The sequence below is a fragment of the Stylophora pistillata genome, chromosome 10 (assembly GCF_964205215.1).
Source record: "Stylophora pistillata chromosome 10, jaStyPist1.2, whole genome shotgun sequence".
In the NCBI taxonomy this organism is placed as follows: domain Eukaryota; kingdom Metazoa; phylum Cnidaria; class Anthozoa; order Scleractinia; family Pocilloporidae; genus Stylophora; species Stylophora pistillata.
Window position 1 is genome coordinate 21,003,070 of NC_142528.1, and position 19,520 is coordinate 21,022,589.

Below are 19,520 nucleotides of genomic sequence, written 5' to 3' on the forward strand. Positions count from 1 at the left end.
CTGCTAGCGCAGTTTTAGTAGCTACTGATGCACCTTCAGTTAAAACCTCTGGCAAGTTGTACGGGATGTAGGAATTCGTAAATATTTTTAAGAAACAGTTGTGCACGGTGTAGTCTGTCGGTGCTATCGTTAGTTTATCGTTTTCTTCTTTTTTAGTTAAATTACTATCATCATTTTAGACCCGTAATCATTGCTACTGAAAAGCCATATCTTTTTTTGCGAGATATGAAATTTTTACTTTCTTAAAGCCTTGCTCTTTCTTCAAAACAATTCTACCTCGAGCTGTTTTAACAACAACAAAGACAGCTTGTGGGAAAACCTAAAGGAAAATTCCAAAGCAATGACGAAAGCTCCAAATATGGCCATGTTATGCTACACTTAATGGCATAAGCAAAACGCACTTTAGCTTGTTCACAGCATTTGAAACTGACTTTCAAAGCTTGCACGATGTTGATGGTAAAGGTTTGGCCTTTCGTGTTTATCGCAGTCTTAGTGGCTCCTGCTACATCTTCCAGAAGAGATTCCGGTAAGTAAAACTTGATGTTACTGAAATATAGAAAAAAACATAATTATCAGAAACGATAACAGTTTGGACAGTTAATCTAATCTAATTAATAGTCCATCAAAAATCAGTACGAAAATATGTTCTTTTTACTTGTCGAAGAAAAAACCATAGAAATAAAATATTAAATGAAATGTTGTTTGACCGCCAGTTGTACTTTCAAAACAGCCATACTGCATAGGCAGTTCCCCTTTTGTTGGATGGAGAGGTTGAGTTCTTTGCATATTCATCTTACTGATGCAGAACAATCTTTGATTGAAAAAATTCCTTGCTAAAAGACGAAAACACATCTATCTAAGCTGAGAAATTGCCATCGAGTTGCTTATTTTTAATAGCATTTTTACCTTTGTTGCGTTCATAGAACAAATACAACTTCGCGTGGAACATGATATCATTACCACATGTAAAAGAAAATACCAAAGTATTGAACAGGGTTCTAAATATTTAACGGTAGTCAATTTGAGACTTTTATTATCATAACTAAAATAGAATTTGGTTCGGTGCCTTTTCAAACTGATCTCTACCATCAACACGGTGAAAATAATAAAGGTGCGGGTTTTCTTTTGCTCGTACTTTTAGTGTCTTCGGTTACATCTTCACCATCTTCAAGTGAAAATTCTGGTAAAACTAGGGGGAAAAATACATCAAGAAAAACAATGGTTTTAATAAAAGTTGATTGTTATGATTATGTGATTTTAGAGATATTGAAATTGAGCTTACACAAATCACAATGGATTAGGGAATGAATATTTGCAGTAAAATGTACCAAACCGCTTCCAAAAGTGAACCTTCCACTCCTTACATATTCAACGATTCAACGGTGGTAGTCTATCAATGTTTAAAGTAACAATGCACCTTTAAAAAATTACTTTGGAGCTCAAAACTTCGGGGAACTAAATATGTTTTGCAAATGTCGTCATTTTGGAATTCAGGTCACATGTAAATCCCATAAGCTGTCAAGGCTACTTTATTATCAAAAACTAGGAACCCTTTGTTTTCATTTTCTGAAGGCTGGCTCAATATTCGTAATTTCAAGGCTATTACTTCCAATTTTTGGACAATTGGAAAAAAAATACAGGAAATTAAAATATAAGTTACTGTAACCGAAGCCTGGGCACTACTAAATTAGTACATTTTAGTTTCAAATCAAATGAGATATTTTACATCCTCTACGCACTGGTCTTTTCTTGTTGCTCTTTACTCTTTTGACGTGTCTGGTAGCATTGACGGTCGATTACGGTTTGTATTTAAGCAGATTCTATTTGGCTGTGCGTCTCAAAAACACCGTGACGTCTGTACGCCAGTCACACACTTCGCTAGGCCAGACAAAACGCGAGTTTTCGTCCTTCAGATATAATGGATGACATGTTCAGATATTTCCGTAAAAAATTTGTGTACCGGTTCATACCTAAAGCCTCTGGATGTAGACCACCCCCCTTGCGTTTGGGTAGGGATTGGTCTACAATTAGGTATGGCTGTTAGCTGAAAACTTATAGGGACACATATATTGAAGACATCTTAAAGGCGGTGAACATAAAAACTCGATGGGGGCTTGTGATTTTTTATCACTTTAGAATTGATGACGTAATAACATGTCGTAACGAAAGTATTCATGAAAACGAATGAGTTATTACAGCTGTATTCTAGATGCTGGTCTTACTTGTCTTTTATTATTCAGTTTATTCTCGCTTCTTTGGAGAGACACCGAAGTCACTGGCTGAGAGTCCACGGAATGTTTTGGGGCAAAAAACAAACACCGCCGCCATTTTTCGTTGAGGGCAAGCGTCTTGAAGGCCTCCCTGGAAGCCTAGAGGCGTCCGTAATTCATATCCTTAGAAATTCAACAGAAACCTCTAGAAGATCCCAATAAGGCCTATTTTGTGTCACTGTTTGATACGAAAAGGAATATTTCCTTATATTCTACGTACAAATTAACTCCCACCTAAGCGCAAGACATCGGCAACTCTGATGTTAGCAGAGAGGACGCTCCAAAGAATGACGTGGTATGTACTAACGTTATAGTTACCAGGGAGGGAATCCAAAAGAACCAACCGTTCTGGAGATAAAATTTAGGCAATAGCCCAACTCCTAAGAGGAGAAGTTGGTTATTACCCATCCCTAAACCGTCAGAAATTACGTACAACCTCATCCCTCCCCATCCACACACCTAGAACAATCGCATTTTACTTACACACACCCCGGCTGAAGCTTACGGGGAGTAACATCAATCAAAAGACAGTTACAGGCAGTGAAGTATGTAGGCACACCGGTCAAGGGTTCAGTATACACAGAAGGTGATCAACGTCATTTTTTTACCCAAAAGTTTCCCAGAGTTGGCATACCGTAGAGTCCCAGTTATAAGCCCTAGGCTTATACGATTTTGTAAGGGTTTTGGGGTCGGCTTATAAACGAGTGAGCTTATAAGTGATATGTAAAACAAGGTTTCAAAATGAGTTGGACATCGCGTTGAAGAGATGCTCTAAGATGCTCATGCGGATTTTAACAACTGTTTTACACTTAAAACTACACTAGAACATTCAGTATTTTTAAGAATTGGTGATGATGCTTAGCGGGCGTACATCGAGTTATATACGCAGGAGAGGAGGGTAAGACTGAGTTCCTCGAGGCGCAAACACTAGTCCTGGAAATACAAGTAACCTTTTTAAATTGCTATTTTCTTTGACTGATCAAGGATACAGGGAGAAAATGGAGCTACGTTATTGGTGGGTGCATGGCAACGAGATAAACAAGAATAAATTAGTGGAATGAAAAGCGTTCATTGATCCCTGTGGGATTTAGACTGCCGGTTTGAAAGATGAGCTTTTGTTCAGAAGTTTTTGTTCTTGGTCAGAAGTTCTTTTCAGACTAATGAGCAACCAGGCACTTTTAAATGCGCTCGTGCACGATGCAAAACATGTCCTTTCATTCACAACACTGATAAAATATCGGGACCTAAACGATCCATTAAGATCACCGATCACTTCACGTGCACCTCCGCTAATGTAATCTATTGCATAACTTGCACTTATTGCAAAAAGATATACATCGGCGAAACAGGCAGAAGACTAGGTGACCGATTCCGAGAACACCTTCGAGACGTGGAAAGGAATGACAAGGACACATCGAAACCAGTCGCTAGACATTTTAATTTACCCAATCATTCTAAGCAACATATGGCAATCTGCGGTCTTTCCTTGCACTTAGGTGGCACGGAAAGCCGTAAAATGTGATGAAATTTTGTGGGCCGAGGCCAGGAACGTGTTCGATAATTGAGTCAGTTTGCTAGACATAACGTCTCGTAGTCACGTTCGACGCACTAAAAACTACTATAAAACGAATACAAGAATTGTAAAAACGTGTAAAATGGTATATAAAAAGTCACTAGTAAAAATGTAGCGGAATTCCAAATCGATTTCGATCAATTACGATCCTCATCAGTAGTACTCCGCCATGTTCAAAATACTTTTGAACATGGCGGAGTACTACTGATGAGGATCGTAATTGATCGAAATCGATTTGGAATTCCGCTACATTTTTACTAGTGACTTTTTATATACCATTTTACACGTTTTTACAATTCTTGTATTCGTTTTATAGTAGTTTTTAGTGCGTCGAACGTGACTACGAGACGTTATGTCTAGCAAACTGACTCAAAGCCGTAAAAATCTTGAACAAAAGCTCATCTTTCAAACCGGCAGTCTAAATCCCACAGGGATCAATGAACGCTTTTCATTCCACTAATTTATTCATGTTTTTCTCGTTGCCATGCACCCACCAATAACGTAGCTCCATTTTCTGCCTTTAAAAGCACACACAACCCACAATTCCTCTATTCGCTCCGACGAAGGGCTAACGCTCGAAACGTCAGCTTTTGTAATCATTACGGTGGCCAATTTACCATTTCAACTTTGTTGATATATCTGAATTACCATTGTTTTAGACTTACTAGCCTCGTCTTCACGTGAAAACACTAAAGGATTATCACATGTGTGAGAGGCTAGTCAGTCCAGAACAATGGAAATTAAAATTGGACGCCATATTTCGATTCGGTGAATACCAGATTTGATTTCTTGCGACTTGGACTCGGTACTCTATCCATTGAGCTAACCGCCGGCACAAGACTCTGTGCTACGGCCCACAATTGTTCATCTTATATTTTGCCCCACTGGAAGACATTATCATGTCCAATGGTCTTGACTGTATGTATGATTCTGAGCTATACATAACAATTAACCCAGATTTTAGACATTCTGCTATAATTGATCTTGAACAGTGTATTAATGACATTCTGTCTTTCTTTCGAGAAAATATGCTTTGCAACAATGAGTCAAATACCGATTTAGTTCATTTCCAATCTCGCTTGTCAAATCATACTGCCGTTCCTAATATTAATGTAGGCAATCATTCTATTTCTACCACTGTAGAAGCACGCAACCTAAGGGGTATCTTTGACAATCATCTAACTATGTCTAGCCAAGTGAATAACTTATTTAGTACGGCTTCATTAGCGATCAGAAATATTGTTAGAATTAGAAAGTATCCTCATCAATCGAGCACAGAGTGCTTAGTTTATTCTTTGGTAAAATCAAGACTTGATTACTGCAACAGTCTTTTCATTGGTTTACCTGCGAAACAATTAAGTAAGGCGCAAAGACTGCAAAATTCCGCAGCTTGACTAGGAACTAGAAAAAAGCGCAGGGAGCATATCACTCCAGTTCTTCGCTAATCGCACTGATTGCCTATCAACAAGCGAAAAGTGTTTAAGTCTTACTCACAGCATTTAAAGTTAGCAATGGCCATGGGCCATCATATTTAAGTACTTTATTAGAGAATTATACTCCTAAGCGCGATTTACGTTCAGCATCAAAAAGGCTTTTGAGAGTACCTAAGTCTTTCACTTCCATGTAAGGTGACAGCTTTCTCTATCGCTGCGCCTAAGCTTTGGAAAATTCTTCCTGAAACAATTAAGGCTAGATGCGCGCTAAGAACGATAATCAAATTAAATAGCGAGCTTTAGCACCCATGTTTTTGAGATACCTACAACAGCCAGAAGATTAGAATTCTGTTCCTTAGTGATCAAGTTGAATATATTACGTAACAGGAAATGAAAACTACTGAGTAGAGAAACCATACACGGGCCATTTGCTTCTATTTAACTCATGTTTTAAATATTTCCTTCGCCAAATGACGCACACGCACAGCACATCGAGATCAGGCAGTAAGATGAGTTAGATGCTGGTGTCTCAGTGTTATCAAAGGGTTTTACTCACGGCAATTTATCAGAGACACGTTGAGAAAAAAAAATCATTAACACCATCGTCATCATTATGGTCGTTATGGGATGCCCATCATGATATTGAATTTAGAACACGAAAAGATTTTTTTGTCGATTTTTGATGACTCGAACAACGTTTACTTTGGTTAACACATGACAGGAGCTGTTCGTAGTCTATCTAGAAGCAGTGGCAATTTTCACTCCCAACCCTAGAAACATTTTTTGCGTCACCAGAGTCACTGAGCAACGTTCCAACAAGGCAGGTACGATTCCTCTGAAATATTCATACCACTGATGAAAACTCAGCATGATATTTTCATTAGAGTTTTTCGATTATTCTTCGCACTGAGCAGTATTTTAACAAAACAGTCTCTTCAAATCAAATATTCAGTCTAACAGTTATTGCCTCTTTTTTGCTCAACTTTAGGTTGAGTTATTTTAATTTTATATCTTTCACATTCTAAAAGAAAAAGACATTATCCGTAATGACTGACATGGGAACTGCGAAAATGATCATGAGTGCTTCTCAGTTGTCAAAACACTGCGGAAATATTTGTATAAATGCGTATCAAGGGTTATCTTGACTGTCAATGGAAAATGTATACATTTGAGGAGCTGTTTTGTTCTTACTAGCTTCATGCTAAGTGGATCTTTTTTTAATCCTTGCAGATATGATTATATGGTGGTAACCTAATGTATATTCTGCCTGTAATTCGATGTCGAAATAAAAAGCAAAAAAAAATGATTACTAATCTGCAATAGAAAAGAGTCAGTGAAAATGAGCCAGAAGTAAGTTGAAGAATATGTACAGGAGTAATGTGCTCTATTTCTTCGATGTTATTGTACGAAAACTACCGAGCAGAATGACATTTATTGTCGTTGCAAATTTGAAATTTACTACGTGAGGTAAGATCCTAGAATATTTTCCATTAAACCTATTACAATATTCATCTCTCGGGTCTGCACATATTTTTATCACTATTGATGGATCGGCACCATTTGAGTTTGATGTAGCGTTGTTATCTTGATCTAGACTTACCAGAGCTCATTTCTGATAACGTAATGATGCCCAATGAGTGACAGCAGAGCTAAAGAAACCTAAAGAAACACCAGTAGATTGGTTTAATTACATGAACTCCATCTTTCCTAATCATGATAGAAAAAGTTTTGATTTCATGGTGAAATTAATTATTGAGAAATATTTGCCTAGCAGGAAGAAGGAACTACTTTAATTAAAACTCATAAACTTCATTACCATAATCAATATTTTACATAAAAACGCCTCAAAAGGTTATGAAATCCTCAGCTCACCAATGACGATCTGTTTTCCAACAATGCACCCAAGCAATTCTATTCAGACGGTGAAGAAAACAGTCCCTCACCGCGAGATATCCAGAACTATCTGAACGAGATATCTTCTCAAGTTTCGATCTCTTCGCGAAACACCCAAATGATGTTATCAGGTCTTGCTTGGATGATTTTAGCGTACAGCGTGTGGAAGTCAGTGGCAGACGGCACAAATCATACGGAAACAAGTATTGCATTTTTATTTGATTTTTGTAGCGATTCGGTCACGGTCTTCTTCGCTTCTTATTCTTGCTTTGTAACACTAAGGGAAATACTGGTCGCTAAAAGTAATTTAGACTTTGTGGGAGACATCTCAAATATCTTTATCTCTGAACATCCTGTGGTTTTTTTTATGATAACCAGCATCTGTGTTCTGAGGATCAAATGACACTCCAGCACAGTTTTTCTTTAACTCCACTCTCAAATATACAAAAAATTCTTTAATTAAAAAGTAAAAAGAATGACAAGCTACTGATTGCCGTTTTTATAAATGATATAACTTACTAAAACCTTTTAGCGAAGACATTTCTTAAAGGAATTAATTAATCACAGACAATTGTGAATTCTATTAATGATAGGACCTTCGAAACATAAAATTTAATCGCCTCAGCAAGTGAAAAGTTGATCATTTTTTTCTCGTCTAGATTGTCATTAGGCATCACATATCACTTTTTTTGCAAAGAAATGGTGTTTATTGGGGGAAAACAAATTTGTTCTTATCCACAGGTTCACAATTAAGCCTCCCTACAAAAGTGGTTTTCACTTTCGCCTCGTCTGTAACCTTCCTGGTGTCTCTGATTGGAAACTCTCTGGTGATCTACATTGTAATCAAAAACCAAACCATGAGAACATCCACCAACTGTCTAATAGTGAGCTTAGCTATAAGTGATGTTTTGATTACTATGATTCAGGCTCCCTCACTGATTGTAAACCTTTACAGTGGAGATGAAGCATATGCATCTTATTTGGGAAATCTTACTAGGAAGATATTTATGTTAGGAGTTTCTATATTACTTTATTCCTCAATTTTCAACATGGTTGTCATCGCCATCGATCGATTTCTGGCCGTCACTAGACCATTGACATACAAAGTCTCATCAAACCGACTAGTAAAAACAGGGATTCCTCTCGTATGGTTGAGTTCATGTTTGCTATCGCTAGAGATGGCAATACAAGTTGGGAACGATGAAGTAATACGTGCAAGAAGTCGTTTTGCGTTGTGCTTGTCTTTAGTATTTTTGGTCATCTCGCTGATCACTTTAATTGCACTTTATTCTGTAATTTGTTATCGTCTTTGGAGAAGAAGTATTCCTGGTGAAGTGTCCAGAAATCAGCAAGCACTTGCTATTCGAATAGCACGGAAGGTCACTATTTCAATGATATCTATTGTAACCGTGTTTTTTCTTTCATGGGCACCAATTTTTGTGACTATGCTTGCGCAAGTATTCGACTTTAATTCAGCTTATATGTCAATAATGATAGAAAACCCGATTTTCGCTGCCATTAGTTTCTGGTTGGTCGTAAACAGCAGTGCTTGTAACCCGTGTTTGTATTTCCTTTTTATCGAAAGCTTCCGTCAAGGTCTAATATTATTCTGTTCAAATTGTCGACCTCCTCGGTTAATAATGTGCAGGTTTGGACGGAAGTATGAAACAGGAGAAGCAATTAGGAACAGGCACGAGGGAAGGGCTGTTGAATTGAGGGAATTCCATTATACCCCATAACAAATGTTACACCACTTAAATGGTAGACTACAGAATCAAAATGGTGCAATCAATTTCATAAGCCTGCGATCCCCAGTTTACCTTATGTAGAATATAATTAAAGTCGTCTATCGTTTCTTGCAGATTGTTAAAATGCTCTATCTGTATAGACATTTTTTTTGTTTAGTTGAGATTAATTAACTACTCCAGAAAGGTATATGTACTAGAGATAGATTGCTTAGATTAAGATAAATAATAAATAATAATTTAGCAATGGACTTTCCACTGGGTGGCTCTTCTTGTCCACTGTTTCCAGATCGAATTGGAATTTGGAATGTTGGTTTTTGCGGAGGGAAGAAAACCGGTTTGTACTTTTTGCAAGAAGGAACTGAATTTAGAATTGAGTCAACGAGTGGATGAATATAGAGTGAAATTGCAGCAGTAAATGAAAAGAAAGCGAGTCAAAATTCAAGAATTTATCACTATGTCAAAAGAAACTGAAAAAAAAAAACCAAACTGAGAAAGAGGCCTAGTCATTAACATTTTATAACAAATAGAATTGGGTGAGTAGTTTTATCAGATGTGAGCTTTTGTATATTTGTCTGTGTCGTGCTTAATCTAAAAAGCCTCGCATGTTCGTTAAATATATAACATAATGTATTATAGAACAAGTAATTCATTCCTGTAACCAAGAATGTTGGCGATGATTAAAACAATGGTGACCGCGCGATGGTAATCATAATAAAAGACATGAAATCCTTCCCTCAAAGGCGCTCTGTTGGAGGTTTAAGCAGAAATTTGAGGAAATATTTATTAGCGCATGATTATTTGAATGCTTGATTGATTTCACAGACTGATCCATATCAAACTGCTCAAAATAGATAAATAAGGACCAAATTGTCATTTTTCTGTCAGTTTTTACGGGACCTCGTCTTTCGATCCAACAACAAATTGATTAATTGCTCTTCTGCAAATTTTGTTCCTTAACATGAATTTTTCTGCGAAAAAGCTCCTAAAGTTACGCAACCACCATCGTACTGTCCAAGATACTTTGGTTTTCGAAAATCAGTCGATCAAAAGTAAACTGTTTGTTCATTTGAGTATAACTGAGAAGACAGTTGTTTTGCATTTGTGTGATGTCTTTTGCATATAATAAAACAAAACAAGATCATGTGAAGGTATAGTCTGATCGTCCGGGTGAGTGTAGTCCTGAGAAGGATTGTTGTCGGTGGTAGTGACTGACGTTTCGACAACCTGTGCGGAAGTCATCATCAGAGTCAAGTGAATAGTTGTTGTCAGTAGAATGTTCTTATTTCAGTTTGTGTGAAATGATCGGTTGGTTTTGCCGTGATGTTATTGGCTGTAAGACTCAAGTGACGTAAGTCGGTCGTGATTGGTCTGTTTCGATCTGTCAGTAAAGTTAGGTCGTCCTTTTTCGGTCGTTTGTGATGTTTATGTCGTGAATGAGTCGTTTGTATGGAGCGGGTAGTTGTTGACATCTGTTTAGGGGAGTCTGCTCTCAGTTAGTAAACCAGTTTTCCCGAGTCAGTCGTTGAAAATAGTCAGTGCTGTAGGTTAGGCATTGCGGAGAGTCCCAGTCAATGTTGTGGTTGGTAAGTCGATGCTGTTCAGCAATGTGATTGCTGACATCACCTTTTCTGTCGCCCGTCTGTGTTCAGTCAGTCTTGTTGTGAGGTTTCTGCCAGTCTCGCCGATGAAGGAGGCTTGGCAGTCGGAACAATTGATCTTATAAATCGAAACGTCAGTCACTACCACCGACAACAGTCCTTCTCAGGACTACACTCACCCGGACGATCAGACTACACCTTCACATGTTACCCCCAGGTTCAAGCCATATAATGCAAAACAAGATCAGTGACACGGTGGACGTACCTTTTTTACTTCGCAGTGCCTCGGCAGTCAGACTTGTAAGTCACGAACGTAATAAATTGCAGTTATTGTTCTAGAATAGCGGAGGAGTTTTAAATCGATTCCTGTAACACGATCTGTTAAAGGTCAATGAACTGTCAAAAATTGTATTTTATTAACCTATATTACCAAAATCTCTCAGTTTGTACATCATTTCTAGTCAAAGTGAATTAAGAGCGTCTTTGTTGATCAAACTGATTGCAGTTTTGAAACGGATTTTATAGATACTAATGTAATGACCATTTCACTCAGAAAAATTTTAAAATGATATGCTTTTCCAACGCTGACACCAGCAGTACCTCGAATTAGGACAATGCAGCCATATTTATCTTACATTTATTCGATCAGTTTTAAATTATGTAGAGAACTTTGAAAATTTGATCGGCGCCCTTGATAGTGTTTGAAAATTTAAATTTTTGGCTCATTCATCACCAGCTGAGTGACAATTGAATGTCGACATAATGATGGACGTCTTTCTTAGTTTAAATAACTGTTATGAGGTTCATAAGAGAACCTTTTAACTTTTCACAAATGGATCAAAATCAAAACTTAAATCCATTTGACTTAGTGATAATCAGACTAGCCAGAGTATCTACAAAAATTTTCTTTCGCAAAAGCATTAATATTCAAGACTGCAATTATAAGAAAACCGATAAAATCTAGTTCTCTTTGTCATCTAAGTCGTTATTATCCCAGAAATGTAAATAAATGAAATTGAGTCAAAAGCAGACCACTAGTCAGTTAATCAGAAGTACAAATCATACGCAAAACGGCATTTCTCTGTTCATCTGAGTTCTCATTCTCCCGGTAGACTGAAGCAATATGCTGACATATAAGCTTTGGTGTCATGTTGTTTGCCCAGTTCTCGTTTGCTACGTGTGGGTGACATCTGCAGAGCCTGCCGAGGATAATTTATCAAGCCTCAACGATACAAATCTACAGAAAAGTAAGTTTTCCCTTGTTCTCTTGCGGTAGACAGATATAGGAACAGAGAAAAAAAAATACGGCGAGGCAGACTGACTTGCATCCAATTCCATAGAAACCTGTAATGTGGCTTCGTTTAAAGGGTGGACATTTTGGGTAGAACGTTACCGCTCAAAGCGATTATGTTGCATGAGTTTTCATCATAAACGAATGATTCCAACCGGTCCTGCAGCGTTAAAATTTCTTATCGCAAAATAATTATTTTTTTCTATTAATGCGTCCAAGACCTATGAAGTTCATAGTTTACTGGACTTGAGCTTTAAGTATCCCGAATATCTCATCAGCGACTTACTTCAGCTTTTCAGCGAAAACTATTCTGGACACGCTGTTCATCTAGAGGAAGGCAAGCGCACAATTAGTTTTTCACTCCCATTCGTTAAAGTTTCATGAGCAGTAATAAGTGATAGACTGCCAGTATTCTATTTCTTCAATATTTACATAACAGAACGGGGAAAATGTAATTTCCTGTGAGTCCCATTAATTGCATTTTACCCCAGAAAATTTGAAAAAACCTTTCCTTTCCCTAAGAATATTTTGGTAAGTAAGCGCCATAAGGAATGTTTTTTTTTTTTTTAATTGTAATTGAGGATTGGGCATCCAATTTACAACGGTCCATGATCTCATTTTATTCAGACATTATTATTTAATTTTGAAGGAAAACTTACACGAAAAATTACTATGCATAACTGAGTAAGTAGTCTAAATAGATATGATCAAAATAAATGGACTCTACTTCGAGTATACCGATGTGCCTCTCCTGTTGATGCTGGAAATGAACTTGCATTTCCCCTTATGGATTCTCAGAAAAATGATGAATTTTCTCTCATTTCTCATCAGATTTCCAATTCAGTTTACCAACAAGAGTGATTTTTGCCACAGCCACATTATTCAGTTTCCTGATGTCTGCGATAGGCAACTCTCTTGTGATTTGCATCATAGCCAAGCAACAGTCCATAAAAACATCAACCAACTATCTCATAATGAACTTGGCTGTTTGTGATATTTTAACCACTGTATTCATGACACCAAACGCCATCAAAAGAATTTTTCTTGAAGGCAAATGGTTTGGCGGTGTTATGGGAAGCGTCACATGTAAAATGGTGCAATACGGAAACTCTGTTACACTTTATTGTTCTCTTTTAAACCTAGTTGCTATCGCAATTGATCGATGTCTTGCTGTCACTCGACCACTATCTTACAAGCTGTCATCAAAATGGCTGGTAAACATATCAATTCCGGTCATGTGGTTGATTTCGCTTTCATTACCTATAGCAAGTGTGTCTGACACACAATTATTATACTACGACGGCAATGTGTGGCCAAGATGTGAAGAGGTAGGAAATCGAAGCTCTTGGAATTTGTACTTGTCGATAGCTTCTATGGTCTGCTCATTTATCGCATTGATTACGCTTTATTCAGTGATTTCTTATCGACTTTGGAGAAGAAACATTCCTGGTGAGATGTCCAGCAATCAAGAGGAGCTTTTTATTCGTACAGCGCGAAAGGTCACCATTTTAATGATATCAGTTGTAGTTGTCTTTTTTGTTTCATGGGCACCAGCTTTTGTTTTTCTCATAATCTTCGAATTTGGAAACGCTAGTCCTACGCTTGGAGCAACTGTAATGCAATACCCGCTTTTATTTGCTTTGAGTTACTGGCTAATGTGTAACAACAGCGCTTTCAACCCTTTGTTGTATTTCGTATTTATTGAAAGTTTTCGTCAAGGCTTGAGATCGGCTTGTTCAAGATGTCGGGTTCCTCGATTCTCCGCGCATAAAAGGAGGCTCGAAGCTGGACGAGAATTAACGAGAAATGTGCCAGCTTTGGACATCATCAATAGGGAAGAAGGAAACATTGAACTGACGGCATACTACAGGTACAGTTCATAAGCGTATAAAACGTTTGTAATTTAGCTGTGTGGTGGACGAAAGACCTCGAAGGCCTCAGGTAGATTAAAAAAGTGAGCCATGTAAATAATGCTTCTTCTTTGTTAAAAGAGAAAAACTGTTGTTTTGAATAAATTGTTCACCACTTATAAGTATCCGAGACAGAAATTTTCATTCTAAGTCCCCTTTGCTTTTACTTTAAGTGGTCTAGAAATCTCGCGCTAGTCTCTAAACCAATCAGATTCAAAACTACAAGAAATCACGACTTGGTCGCTCGCCTTTTCCCGCGCTCCAGGCCGTTTGGTTGGTTTTACTTTGAGTTCTCATTGGCTCTTAAAGGTATTTTCCTTTCTTCTGATTGGCCGTAGTCATTACTTAGGCCTTGGGTCCTTTTCGACACTCAACCGCACGTGGGGGTTCCTCAAGGTACAAAACTGGGGCCGTGGCTGTTTATCATAATGATCAACGAGCTAGATGTTCCTGGCACCGATCGCTGGAAGTAGGTCGATGACATCAGTATTTCGGAGACGTTAAGTAAGAATCAGTCATATTCAAGCCGCTGTTGACATCCTTGCAAACCGTGAGTCCGTGGATAAGTTTCAACTGAACGAGACGAAATGCAAGGAACTGCGAATTAAATTTAGCACTAGCAACACTACTTAGAGCTACTTTATTCGATCACTTGTTGTTAATAGTATGCCTATTGATATAGTTTCCGATGCCAAAAAAGTAGGCGTAAACATCTCTAATGATTTTAAATGTAACACCACATAGTTTATCTTATCTTAAACGATCTGGTCTTGGCACTGACGAGTTTATTCAGTTTTTCTGCTCATGCATTCGTCTGATCACGGAGTAGGCATGTCCCGTCTTGCGTGATGATATCCCCGCGTACCTCTCCAGCGAGTTTGAAGTTGTGCAAAAGCGGGCCATCACCAGAAATCGGGGACATTTTGAGCCCGTTACGAAATTTCAGCGGTATGTCGTATAACAGACAATTCAATGTGGCGGCGGTGGAAGTGAAGTGAACACGTAACTTGCTATTTTCGTAAAACCCCACCAGAGAAAGGCCTGGCACTTTACTATCCCAGAAAGCCAAAGGAGACGTCAAAACAAGGAAAATGGCGGCCAGATTGTGCAATTACAGGGACTTGTATCTAGATCTTTCGTGTTCTTCCTTCCTAAAATTGGGGTATTTAAAAATGGCGTATTGGGCTTTTGAGCTCTTTGAAAATACGAAGAGTCTCCTGGCTCAAGGAAAATTTGTGGGGCAACATATTCGACCGTTTACGAGCGATTAGTTGAGCAAACTTCTGCAGAATGTATATCGAACTACGCAGTTGCGAATCTTCACAAGGTTGTTCTCGCGATGAAAGGATTGTAACACCTAGTGGAAGCAGTTTTTAAGAGTTTGTATGGGAAAATGAAGTCAGAATTATGAGTTTACTCGTATACCTTGGGAAAAGGTAAGCTTGAATTTGAGTGTTTCTTTTTCGTAGCGATGGACGCTGTAACCGATACAGGCTGCATTTGCAAGTACGCAGCGAAAGAATATCCCATTCTTAGACAGCTATTTTGAAAAAACAATCTTTTCTCATACATTTTCTTATACTGTTTCGGCGCCATTTTGCTTTTAATATGAGAACCACCTCCGCCATATTGTCTCAATGTTTTGGAAATCCTATGCGCATCATCTTTACCTTTTGCTAATATTATGAAGGCTAGTTGATAAAGTATTTAAAAAAATTATTTAGAGCGAACAGGACAAGCTCCATGACATTCTTCCTGTTCGTAACACATATGATTTGAACTTAACAAAACATGAGAAGCTTTGGGCTCGTATTCACGACGACTAGATTTAGTAACAGTTTTATCACTTTGAATGCCTAAGGTCTAGTTACTTGGAATTTGCACGTGATCACACTATTTCCCGATATTATTTACTGTTCGTGTTGGAGTTCTACAAAAGAAAAATAAACATCTCACAATCGTTTCAGGATAGCCCGTGTAGTTTGGAGTAGATTGGCGTGGTAGGTGTTGTTTGGTGTAGTAGCTGTAGTTGAGTAGAGTTTGGTGTAGTAGGTGTTGTTTGGTGGAGTTTGGCGAGATTTGGTGAAGTAAGGAGTAGTAGGTTTAGTTTGGTGTACTTCAAGGTAGTAGGTGTAGCAGGTAAAGTTTGGTGTACCTTGGTGTAGTGAGTGTATTTTGGTGTAGTAGGTGTAGCGATGTAGTTTGGTGTAATTTGGTGTAGTAGGTGAGTATAGTGTAGTTTAGTGTAGTTTGGTGCAGTTTGGTGTAGTTTGGTGTAGTTAGGTATAGTAGGTGTAGTAGGTGTAGTTTGGAATAGTTTGGTGTCGTTAAGCGTAGTATGTGTACTTTGGTTTAGTTTGGTGTAGTAGATGTAGAAGGTGCAAAGAGTGTAGAGGGTGTAGTTTGGTATAGTTTGGTTTATTAGGTGAAGTTTGGTGTAGTTTGGTGTTGATTAGTGTAGTTTGGTGTAGCAGGTGTAATTTTCAGAGTAGGTGTAGTTTGGTGTAGTTTTTTAGTGTAGATGAGGATGGTTTGGTGTTATAGGATTAATTTGGGTGTAGTTCGGTGTAGTTTGGTGTATTAAGGCTAGTTTGGCGTATTTCGTTAATTTGATGTAATTTGGTGTAGTAGGTGTAGTTTTCAGAGTAGGTGTAGTTTGGTGTGGTTCGGTGTAGTTTGGTGTAGTGTGGTGTAGTAGGTGTAGTTTGGTGTCTTCCCGTGTAGTTTGGTGTAGTTCGGTGTAGTTTGGTGTAGTTCGGTGCAGTTTGGTGTAGTTCGGTGTAGTTCGGTGGAGTTTGGCGTAGTTCGGTGTAGTTTGGTGTAGTTCGGTGTAGTTTGGTGTAGTATGAAACGAAACTACGCCTACTACAACTAATTACACCAAACTACACAGTCCTACTACACCAAACTACACCTACAACACCAAAGTACAACTACTACACCAAACAACACTCAATAAACCACACTACACTAATCTACATTAAACTACACTAAACTACATCAGTCTACACTAAACTGCACCTAACTACACAAAACTTCGCCAACTACACCAAAGTACACCAACTACACCAAACAACACTTAATGAACCAAACTACGCCAAACTACAATGGATACACCAAACTACACCAAACTACACCTGCTAAACCAAACTATACGAAACCACACCTATTACACCTAACTACACCAAACTACACCCAATAAACCAAACTACGCCAAACTACACCTGCTAAACCAAACTGCGCCAAACTACACCAAACAACACTTACTATACCAAAGTACACCAACTACACGAAACTACACCTGCTACACCTAACTACACCAGACCTCACCTACTGCAACACAATAGACTGGAGGGGAAGAATGCAGTACACTGTGATTAATGGAGTCAAATAAATTTAATCTGACATGTTATCAGTAACAAAATGTATATCACAGGGATCTGTTTTAGGCCCTATTTTTTTCACTTTGTTCACTAATGATCTGCCCGCCGCCATTATCACGGGATCCCTGTTCATGTACGCGGACGATACGTCAATTTTCAGCATCGGAGAGTCTGCAGACGCAGCGATTGCTTCCTTGAACTACGCTTTGCAAGAGGTCTACAGGTGGTGCCTAGAGAATCGCTTAACACCTCACCCGGCTAAGAGCGAAGTCATGTTAATTAGTATACCAACCATTATAGGACCGCTACCTCCAATATTTTAGGGTAAATCTGTTTTAGGCTATGTAAAAAAAGTCGCGTCCTCTTGGAATGATTGTAGATGACAAGCTTACCTGGATACCGCATATGCTAGAACTAAAGAAAAACTTTGCGAACAAAATAGACTTATTGAAGCGCTCAAGGTTCTTGCCCAAAAATGTCCTTTTAAAGTTTTATTTTAGTGTAATATTACCTTTTGTGAAGTAAGGTATTATATTATGGGGTTCGTGTACAAATTCGGATCTTCTGTACTCAATTGAGAAACTTCACTGTAGAGCAGCAAAAATTGTCTACAACTTATCCAAAGATACGGAATCTAATGTAGCTCTCGACGTTTCAGTATGGGATACGATCAATTTAGAATACAAATTTCAAATAGTTAACCTTTTTTATAGAGCAAGTAAAGTCTCACTACCTCAATCTCTAATTAATAGCATATTCATAAGGCGGGAATGTAGCTATTCACTTAGAGACCAAGAAGCAATAACCACACCTAGATTCAACACTAGGTTGTTAAAGGACTCTTTAGCATCTTTAGCATATAGAGGTTCGGTGCTATGGAACTATGTTAACCATCATGTCAAGAATGTAGGTAGTTTCGCCCTTAAGAATCTCAGGAGGCTACTCAGGAGAAACAATCACTTCACAAGCTTTACTTTTACTAGTTTATCAGGCTCGACGGCTAGGAATAGATTAACTGATTACAAGCATTTTTAAGTTGAGAGGAAACTGAATGTTTTATTGTATTATAGTTTCTTATTTAGTTTGAAATGTGTCTTAGTATAATCATAAGTTGGCTAGATACTATTTTGTTAAGTACACGACCCCACAAGCTTTTTAGCTTTAATTCTTATCGTGTATAAATAAAGATTCTACCACTACTACTATACACTCAATAAACCAAACTACGCCAAACTACACCTACTACACAAAACTCCGCCTACTTCACCAAACTACACTAAACTACACCAAACCACACCTGTTACACCAAACTGTACCAAACTAAATCTACTACACCTTACTACACCAAACTAGATCCTAGACCGAAATACACCTAATGAACCAAACTACACCAAAATTCACCAAATTACGCCTACTACACCAAACTACACCTAGTAGACCAAACTACGCCAACTACACTGACTACACCAAAATATAGCAAACTACATTAAACTTCACCAAACTACAGCAAACTATACAAAACTACACCTAAGACACCTAACTTCACCAAACTACACCTACCAAACCTACTGCACTTTCTTCTGAATTGTACTATGGAACATGTGTTGGCTTTTTATCTAGATGGTGTTACACCTTGCTCTATATTCGTGATGGTAATCATGGATCTATTAAATAAGCTGTATCATTTAAAAAAAAAAATACTTCGTTGCCATCTACAGATGTTCAATTCAGATCTACTGATCTACACTTTCGCCGCCTCTGTTACCTTCCTGGTGTCTTTGATTGGAAACTCAGGTGATCTACATCGTAATTACAAATAAAACAAAGAGAACTTCAGCCAGCCGTCTAATAGTGAGCTATTAGTGGTGTTTTGATAACTATGGCTCCTTCATTAATAGTGTGCCTTTTCAGTGGAGATGAAGCGTAAGCCTCTTACCTGGAAAAAACTTACTGCAAAATACTGATGTTCGGAGTGTCTTTGTTACTTGACCTTACTTTACTCCTCAGTTTGCAACATGTTTGCAATCATGTTGCAAGTTGAAACATGGTTTCATTGAATGCAGTGCCGATATTTCTTCAACTTACATGAAAGACATATCGTTTCTCATAAAATATATCAACGATCTTTCTATGAGTATTTTGATTTCTGCTATTCAAATAAAATGACGAACAAATCCATATAGGCATATGTGTTAGAGATTATTGTGTAGAGAGTGACAGTTAATATTCAGGAATTGCTCACTATGTCAAATGAAACAACACGTAACGAAGGAATCGTAATCAATTACATTTTACAACGATGAAAATAGGGAAAGTCGTGCATTAAGGTTCATTAAGTGTGAGCTATTGTGTATATGTGTGTCAAACAGGCCTGGGAATCTAACAAAGAGCTTTGTAAGGTTTTAATATAATGCAGTGCAT

General features: G+C 38.0%; 1 protein-coding gene and 1 pseudogene across 4 annotated transcripts; both read left to right on the forward strand.

The window, feature by feature from the left end:
• Positions 1-1,622: 1,622 nt before the first annotated feature.
• On the forward strand, positions 1,623-13,841 carry LOC111326039 (RYamide receptor-like). 3 transcript variants are annotated; one of them, XM_022929967.2, is made up of 3 exons: positions 1,623-2,565; positions 11,628-11,762; positions 12,638-13,841. In XM_022929967.2, exons 2-3 carry the CDS (start codon positions 11,639-11,641, stop codon positions 13,687-13,689), a joined length of 1,176 nt encoding a protein of 391 aa, XP_022785702.1. In that variant the 5' UTR covers positions 1,623-2,565; positions 11,628-11,638; the 3' UTR covers positions 13,690-13,841. The 3 variants fall into 3 exon arrangements, with proteins under 3 accessions (XP_022785702.1, XP_022785703.1, XP_088591795.1); XM_022929968.2 differs by lacking the exon at positions 1,623-2,565 and adding an exon at positions 7,274-7,372; XM_088735669.1 differs by lacking the exon at positions 1,623-2,565 and adding an exon at positions 10,325-10,815.
• On the forward strand, positions 5,062-10,131 carry LOC148722201 (G protein-coupled receptor 83-like; annotated as a pseudogene). The gene is made up of 2 exons (XR_015992384.1): positions 5,062-7,372; positions 7,911-10,131. The product of XR_015992384.1 is annotated as a G protein-coupled receptor 83-like (transcript).
• Positions 13,842-19,520: the final 5,679 nt, after the last annotated feature.

Bases quoted from the DNA above. Each gene is read 5' to 3' on its own strand.
- LOC111326039 (XM_022929967.2), top strand. From the start codon at position 11,639: ATGCTGACATATAAGCTTTGGTGTCATGTTGTTTGCCCAGTTCTCGTT. The intron at 11,763-12,637 runs GTAAGTTTTCCC...ATTTCTCATCAG, and splicing joins CGATACAAATCTACAGAAAA to ATTTCCAATTCAGTTTACCA.